Consider the following 9,276-nt stretch of genomic DNA (forward strand, 5'->3'; position numbering starts at 1 on the left):
GAGTGTCCTTGGGGTTGCTGGAAAGCAGAACGTGTTCTTAAGCCCCAGGAATCTGCAAGAGTGCTGTCTCTTTAAACATCCAAAATAGTCAAGGCGGTTTTTAAACTTTCAAAATGGCGGCACCCTCTGGACCAGCAGAAGTCCACAGCTCAGCCCACCTTTCTCTTCACCTTCTCCGTTTGTTCCCCAGCTGTCATGCACAGTCCTCCGTGCAGTCCCTGGCTAGCAGGGTGATTTTTTAGATTAATTCTTAAGTCCTACCACCACTCGGGAATCTCCAAGCTGTCTGTGCCGACAGGATCGCTGCCAGACTGCAGCTCCATCTGTCTCCTTTTTTGGTATTTTCACGCAAATTCTTCTGCTAGTTGGGGTTTAGTCCACTTGTATATACTTCCTTCAAGGCTCAGGGGTCCAGGATTTCTTCTGTGTCTGTGTTAATTGTTTTCTCTTTTTTTTGTTGAAGAGTGTCCGTGCAGTCTTTCTGCCTAGTCCGCCATCTTGCCAGATCTCTCTTACTGTATTTCTTGTTGGCTTTTTACAGGCTAGATTTTGATGATGATGGAGAAGGGAACAGTAAATTCTTGAGGTAAGACTTAAAAAATTTTCTCTAGCCTTCTGATATTAAAAATTAAAGTATGAACTTTATACTTTTGGTTTGTAATATTTTTATTCTTAGGGCTGAGGAGAGTGCTTTTACTTAAAATTGTAAAAGTTTATATTACATTATATCCCAGAAAAAAAATTTCAAGCATTCTGTTAATAACTCCAGAGGAAGATCCCCAATAAGAAGAGAACAGAGAATTTATAAGACCCTTTATATCAGTTATCTATTGCTGTGTACCAGTACTGGCTTAACAACAACAATCTATTATTTTTCACAATTCTGTGGATTGACAGGGTCGTTTATTTTGCTGATTTTACCTAGACTCTCTTATAAGACTATATTTAGCTCGCTGATGTACTGGGAACTGGGCTCAGCTGGGATGGTTGGGTATCTCTCTCTGTGTGATCTTTTATCTTCAAGGAGACCAAACTGATGTGGTATTGGCTATAATGTTCACATGGCGTTGGCTAAAATCCAAGCCTCTGCTTTTGTATCCCATTTGCTGACATGCCATTGAGCCAAAGCAAGTCTTAAGTCCAAGTCCTGAATCAATGTGGATGGGGGGTACACAAGGGAATGGATACTGCGAGGCATTAATGTATTAATCTTGCATACTGTCTGATACCTCTTGACTCCTGTAGAACAGGAATTAGAATTTGCATCCTTGAATAATGAATCTTCATGGGCATGATATTGATGGAAGGGTTCTTCTGAGAAGGGATGGATAGTCTCATTGATGATCAATTACTTGGCTTGTTTTCAAGTGAGAAAAGCAGTAAGAGTCAAAGGAAGATAACCTTGACTTCAGCCTGCTTTCCTTCTTTCAAAAGTTGAAAATATTACCCAAGTGTTCTCTACATTGTAGTGTAAGATATATTTGATGTATAATTAACATAAAACAAAGGAACCCTTTAAAAAATTATTTATATGAGTGCCCAGATTTCATTTCATTTATTCATTGGTTAGTTTTATTTTCATTGCAGAATTTTTAAATGCTGCATTACAGACAGTGCAAGTGCATCTTCATTTCACTTTAGACATTTAGAACCTTCCCTTTAGACAAAGACTGTTTCTAGAAATAATGTATTTGCAAGTGTATGTAGGTACAGATAAATGCATATGTGTGCATCTGTGCACACTCATAATATCCCCAGTTTTTGTTTTCACGTAAAGGATATCCATATAACAAGTTGCTTGCCATTGTCTGGTTTTATAGTGCTTAGTATAGTCAGCAACATCTTTGATATTTTTTCTATAGTAATGTTTAAAATTAATACTTGTATTTGTAGCTACTAATTAGTTGCTAAGCCCTGGCAGATACTCTTGGAAACACCCACCATAAGTTGGCCACTGTGAAGAAATAGTTGGAAATAACAGTAACTCTCCAAGAGGGTTCTTGACAGTTTACCTTAGTAAGTCTCAAAAAATGTGATGAGGGGAAGAGATTTCTGGAGAAGGATAGACTTTTAAACTGCTTTAATGGGAATTCCTTCCATTGAGAACCTCTCATTACAGTGATCCACCACCTGTCTTGTCAGTTTTATTGTACTGTGGTGGCTTGTATGTTGCTCTGATGCTTGAAGTTATGCCACTGGTGTTTTGAATACTAGCAGGGTCACCCTTGGTGGACAGGTTTCAGCAGAGCTACTAAACTAAGATAGGCTAGGAAGAAAGGCCTGTCAACGTACTTCCAGAAATTAGCTGATGAAAACCTATGGTTCACAACAAGAGTATTGTCCAATATAGTGCTGGAAGATGAGCCCCCTACGTTGGAGTGGCTGCACTACACAGTGGGTGCAACAATGGACTTGGTATTGTAAATGCTGAACCCTATTAAAAAAACTAAACTCACTGCTGTCAAGTCGGATCTGATTCATAGCAACCCCTCCTTGGGTTTCCAAGGCAGTATCTCTATGGAAGTAGATTGGCCAACCTTCCTTCCAAGGAGTGGCTGGTGGGTTTGAACCACCAGCATTCTGGCTGGCAGTCAAATGCCTTAGCTACTATGCCACTAGAGCCCTCTATACCTGTGGTTGAAAACCCATTTTGGAATGGGTTTTTCTTGTTATGTTAATGAAGTATTAGTATAGGATGTGTTGGCAGTCTCTTTTGAGATACAAAAAGAGCAAATTAGATGTGGAGAAGCAAGCAGAGATGAGGGAAGATAGATGTCACATCACATAAAGATCACCAAAGAGCCAAGGAATAGAACTGCAGAGAGAGTGACCTTCCCCCCCAGAACTGACAGAGAAATCCTTTCCCTAGAGCCGGTTCTCTGAATTTGGACTTCTAACTTCCTAAGCTGTGAGAAAATAAATTTCCATTTTTAAAGCCACCCACTTGTGATATTTCTGTTATAGCAGCACTAGATAACTAAGACACCAACGATCATGAAGATGGCGCAGGACTGGACAACATTTTATTCTGTTATACATAAGGTAAGGTCACCGTGAGTCAGAGCTGACTGGATGGCCAACTAACAACAAGTATAATGATAGATGCTAATGGTGGAACTGTGTTATTCATATGAATGGCATGGAGGCAACCAGTATTCTTATTTATACCTGACAGTTAACTCTAGGTCTGATCATTGCTTCCATTTCCGCAAAATCCATTAGTCACAGATTATATGCAAATCTAAAGAGAGGTTCATTTGTCCTTTCCCCTAATTTAAAAAAAAACTGTAACAAATCATCTTACCAAGTGGGTCATTATACTTGAGAGAAGGATCACCTAATGTCTTTATTTGACTAGAAATACATTTTTTTAAATAATTGGAATGTTTCATGATGGTCAGTGAGTGGAAACTTTACTTGCAGTGTAACTGTAAATTCAGTGTTACATCTCCTTGATAGATGCAACTTTTGACACTTACAACTTATCTCTTTTCATCTTATGCTTTACTTTGTTCAAGTATTGTTTCTGTTTTATTTTCCAGACATCTATAAAATAATTTTTAAAAGTATTAAGCCTTTGAAATTTTAGGTACAGTATCAGGGTTATTAGTATCTTTGTTGTTGTTGGTTGCCATCTACTTGACCCCTGACTCATTGCAACCCCACGTACAGAGACAAAAAACAGTGCCCAGTCCTTTGCCATCCTTATGATCAGTTGCAGATCAGACTGTCATGATCCATAGGGTTTTCACTGGCTGATTTTTTGGAAGTAGATCGCCAAGGCTTTCTTCCTACTCCACCTTAGTGTGAAAGCTCTGTTGAAATCTGTTCAGCAGCATAGCAACATGCAAGCCTTCACTAAAAGACGGATAGTGGCTGTGCATAAAGGTCGTTGCTTAGGACAAAACACTGGGTCTCCTGCACAGAAGGAGAGTATCGTACCTCTGAATGACTAGTGTTCCCTATTAGTATATAGAATAGTGGTTTTCAGAGTTAAATGTGCATACAAATCCACTTAGGGTTCTTGATAAGAAGATTCTGATTCATTGGGTCTAGGTCAGGGCCCAAGATTTTACATTTCTAATAGGTTCCTAGATAATGCTGCAGCTTTTGGTCCTCAGACCACACTTTGAGTAGCAAGAATCTAGACCACTCATTCTTGAGATTCAAGGTAAATTGTTGCTTTAGGTGCTGTTGAGTCAGCTCCAACTCATAGCGACCCTGTGCACAACAGAATGAAACACTGCCTGGTCCTGTGCCATCATCACAATCCTTGCAATGCTTGATTCCATTGTTGTAGCCACTGTATCAGTCTGTCTTATTGAGGGTTTCCCCCTTTTTCTCTGACTCTCTACTTTAACAAGCATGATAATCCTTCTCCAGGGAATAGTCCCTTCTATCAACATTATCAACATGAGCAAAGTAGGTGAGACAAAGTCTAGTCATTCTCATTACATTCTGGCTGCACTTCTTCCAGGACAAGTTTGTTTGTTTTTCTGGCAGTCCATGGTATTTCCAGTATTCTTTGCCAATGCCACAACCAAAGGCATCAGTTCTTCTATGGTCTTCCTTATTCATTGTCTAGCTTTCACATGCATATGAGGCGATTGAAAATACCGTAGCTTGGGTTAGGCACGCCTTAGTCTTTAGTGACATCTTTGCTTCTTAACACTTTAAAGATGTCTTTTTTTGCAGCACACTTGCTCAGTGCACTATGACGTCTGATTTCTTGACTGCTGCTTCCATGGGCATTGATTGTGGATCTAAGTAAAATGAAATCATTGACAACTTCAATCTTTTCTCCATTTATCATGATGTTGCTTCTTGGTCTAGTTGTGCACATTTTTGTTTTCTTTATATTGAGATAATGTGTAAATTTTAAGTCTCTTATTTCAGCTTAGGTCACTTGTTTTCCTTAGGAGTTTATAGTATCTGATTTATAGTATATTTTGTATCCTAGAAACATACCATTTGCCCTTGAACTGAATGAAATTCCATATTTGCCCATCTTTCTATTTTGTCTCTCTAGTTATTTTCAGAAATTTTGAAAATTCTTGTAGTCGAATTGGTTGAGACTTTCTAATCTATGAAAGAGCAGTATAAAGCAGCTCTAATTTAATAACTGGTTTAACTCTACAAGTTTTGTGAGATTTACCTTTATCTCCCAAAAACACTCTCTGCCCAAAGTTGATAGTATCTGTGCTATCCTGTGATGATAAGAAGAAGAAAATTTATATCATTCAGAGAACAAAATAGTGTTTTAGAATTAGGTCTTTCTTTCATAGTGTTTGGGGTAGCAAACAGGATTTATCTGCCTATTAAGTAGAAATTGTATGGAGGAATAGATTGCATTTCCTTGATCAAAAAGGTAAAGTACATTAAGTCATAATTTAAAACTATCCCTAAGCTCAGAGTGGTACTGACAAGGGCAGTCAGCTGTCCTTATGAGATATCCACCTTTTGTTGGACTGTCTGTTAAGTGATGGTAATAGAGACATCAGAAAACCTGACAAATAATGTCATGGGTTTCTTAAGTTTTGTAGAATGCTGTTGTTATCTCTATTTCTTTATGATGCTTTTCCCTTTTTTTCTGTTGGCTGTTCAGTTTTCTGTTCAGAGGGAAATAGGTATAACAAGGGTGATAATTTAAAGTAATTCCTTTTTTCTTTTTCAGGTGTGATGATGATCAGATGTCTAATGATAAGGAGCGGTTTGCCAGGTAATGTGGTATAGCATCTTGATCCGTGTTGTGGGACGAGGCAATTTGAGCATACTGAATGTTAATTTTATATGAACAAGAGTGAATTTCTCTATTCAGTTTCTTTCGTATTCTGAAAGCTGACAAAACTGAGTCTTCTTAGTATCATTTATGTTCAAGTAACATGATTTCAAATTAATGGTGTCTGTGACACAGTGAGTTTTATGTATGTGATAGATAGCTACAGCAGTATGCTATCTGGTGTCCTCAGGAACACAAACCATATGGATTTCTTGGTTGTATTTATCATTAAATAGGTCTACAAAATCTATATACTTAATGGTTTTAGTCTTTTCAAAATGGCAAAAGAGAACCAATTTTTGTGGAGATTGAGGCTATGTTGATAAGGCTTTTGATTGAAGTAAACTTAACTGTGTTTAAATTACCTGTCAAGATAATGAAAAGACTGTCTTTTATTAAACAATAAATCCTTCTCAACTCACATGCCAGTTTTGTTTTCAGAAAGCTTACACTCTGTGTTATTAAGCAGTGAATTATATGTATTTTAAAAATTAAGTTTGCAGTCACTTAAGAAAAATGAAAATGCATTATTTTAAAATCTAGTATTTAACTGAGCAATGAATTATTCATTTATTTATTGATTTTCCAATTTAGTTATTCACTGCTGCCACTACTAGTCCAGGAACCATATTTTCTGAACCACTGATGTAGAGGGCCAGGAATATCAGGCAGAGTCGTTTAAAACTACTCTGAAGTAGTGTGATGCCATCATGGGCTTTGCACTAGAGGAATAATATATAAAATGCTTTGTAGGGATATTTCTGTGGTAGCAGTATATAGGATAGATTGAAGAGAAGCACTGCAGCTGAGGAGGTGGGTTGGAGTCTGTTGAAATAATAATAGCTATACAATCATGAGGGTCTGAGCTAGAGTGGTGTTAATGACAAGAGGAAAAGAAGGCATGAATTTAAGAGGTTTTTGAAGAATTTCTTTGTCAAAGCTACTTCAAGATACTTGTAAAGTCTCTAGAATATGAACATCTCTAAAATGAGATTTTAATTATGAATATTTTTAGTTTTTTAAGTTGCATTGGGAAGTCAAGCCATCAAATAGTAGTGGTAGTGTATAGGTTCATAATCTCTTGACTGAAATTCCAAAAAGCTATGAAAATGTGACATGCTATTTTAGTCTTCATTTGTTTTGCTTAATGTGAATATTTATACATTGATACATTTCAGTCAGAAATAACTAAAATGGATAAGGGTCAGTAGGAATAGGAGTAATAGGGATTTTAGATGTTTAACTTTCAAACAACAGAGCTTACTTGTTTGTTTAAAGTATAATTTGCTAAACTATTTCACTTCACATATTCTTGAAAATTCAATAGAGGGGCTTCATAAGCTAAGAAAGTACAAATGTTCTCACCTTTTTTGAAAGAATGATTTGTAGTTTGCTAAGGAATTAGCAAGAAAAGATAACCCAGTGAACGTTAAATTCTAATGTTTGTTAGTTCTCTTTCTATTCTTCGCAGAATATATACATACATTTTTACATGGTTCTCATTGTTCATTGTTACTATGTTATTTCATGTGTTTTTTTTTGCTGATCATTTTATAAAAACTTTTCCATATATACTGTTTAAGTCATTGTACTTGTTATTTTTAATAGCTTAAATAGTCTTTCAGCCTCTTACTGTCATGGTTTGAAGTTAGACATTTAATTTGAGGCTTTTAATCTATACATATATATATTATAATACATGTACTTAAATATGTGTGTGTGTGTGTATGAGTGATACATTTTTTTAAAATTATGATTTGTGTTAAAGTTTACAGAACAAATTCATTTTTCATACAGCACTTCATATACATTTTGTCTCATGACACTGACTACAATTCCCCACAGTGTAACAGCTCTCTTCCCACTTCTCCCCGTAGTTACCTCTTCCCTGTGTCCTTCCCTCCCATGCACTCCTGACCCCCAAGCTGTCTCCCTGTGCAAACACTGCCCCTTTGTTCTCCCATGATTGATTATCCCAAGGAGTATATCTACTTGATGTAAATGTTCACCTCATGTATGTATGTATTTTATACACACAGACACATGCAGGTATGCATCACTTAACATTCATGATATGTTCTATGAAATAGGACAATTTGGACATTATGTGAACACCTATTAAAACCTTATGGGAGCCAGTTGTCCTCATTGCTGCTGCTGCTGGTAGAGGCAGGGAGGAATGAGTGTCTGGGTAGACAGCAACAGCAGCAGCTGCTGAGGTGGTGGGGCTAGGAGTATAGAGGAAGTGAGAAGGCAGAGAGGGAAGAACACTGGTCCTGCCTGCAGTTCTGCCCACATGAACAGCAGGAACAACCCAGGCCCTGCAGCTTCTGCTGCCACCACCACTGCCATACTGTGTGCCTACCAGACAAAACTTGAGGGCCCATGCCTAGATACATGTCCTCTGCCCAACCTGCCTGTGTCCCACCTGTGGTCCAGTGCTGCAGGAGTCTGAGTTGGGGGTTTAATGGTTTAAAACCATTAGGAATAAGTAATAAAGAAGAGCTGTTTTCCCTTTTAAAACAAAAGTCTTATGTGACCACGGATTTATATGTGATTGGATGTTACCTGAATGGATATTAGGAGACACGTACCTGTGTGCGTGAATATATTTGAAATTGAGTGTACACCTATTCAACAATTTCTACATGTATAGTTCAGTGACATTGGTTACATTCTTCATATTATGTCACCATTCTCTCTATCTTTCCCATACTGTTTCACCACCATTGACTTAGACTAACTGTCTCATAAATTACTCATCTGTACTTTAGAGTTACTGTTGTCAGTTTGATCTGCTATAGATAATTCTTTAAAAGATTGCTGTGCTCGAGGTGAGCATTCTTTATTAATGCACCTAAAATTGTTGTTTGAAGATGACTTCAAGGGGTAGTTTCAGTTCAGGGTTTAAAAATTTTCTCAGGGCAACAGATTCAAGGATTCCTTTAGCCTCAGTAGATCTAATAAGTCTGGATTCTGTAAGAAATTGGAAATTCTGTCCCACATTTCCTTCCCCCTCTTGATCAGTGCAAATTTATTAGGTCTTTGATAAAAACATTCTATAATGGTAGTCACCAGCCACTCCTCAGAAGGAAGATGGGGCAATCTACTTCCGTAGTGATGCTGCCTTGGAAACCCAAGGAGTGGTCGCTATGAGTCGGGTCCGACTCGATGGCACATAACAACAACAACAACAACAACATAATGGTGGCTGGAACCATCCAGTTCTGGGCTCATGACAAAGGCAATAGTTGATGGAGGCAACTAGTCTTGCAGTTCTGTTTGTTCCTGGGTCTCCTTTCTCTGCTACCCCAGGCAAATAGAGATCAATTGTTTTATCTTGGATGGATGCTTCCCAGGTTTTAAGATCCCAAGCACTAGTCACCAAACTGAGGGAGGTGGAGGTAAAATAGAAACTCTTAAAAACAGAAACCTCATTTGTAATTTTATTTATATAATTTGTCTTAGCAAAATTGGTTTGTTATTTTTTCTCGAAC

The 9,276-nt window shown here is 37.6% G+C and overlaps 1 protein-coding gene across 1 annotated transcript in view; it reads left to right on the plus strand.

Annotated features, from left to right (window-relative positions):
* The window catches only part of ARNT (aryl hydrocarbon receptor nuclear translocator), a 56,789-nt gene that overhangs the window by 18,167 nt on the left and 29,346 nt on the right, over window positions 1-9,276 (plus strand). Inside the window, exons 2-3 of the mRNA XM_007950924.1 lie at window positions 542-586; window positions 5,675-5,719. Coding sequence (XP_007949115.1) covers window positions 542-586; window positions 5,675-5,719 — 90 coding nt within the window. The remainder of the gene's footprint in view (window positions 1-541; window positions 587-5,674; window positions 5,720-9,276) is intronic.

The sequence above is a fragment of the Orycteropus afer genome, unplaced genomic scaffold (assembly GCF_000298275.1).
Source record: "Orycteropus afer afer isolate SDZICR_OR568_19922 unplaced genomic scaffold, OryAfe1.0 scaffold00290, whole genome shotgun sequence".
In the NCBI taxonomy this organism is placed as follows: Eukaryota; Metazoa; Chordata; class Mammalia; order Tubulidentata; family Orycteropodidae; genus Orycteropus; species Orycteropus afer.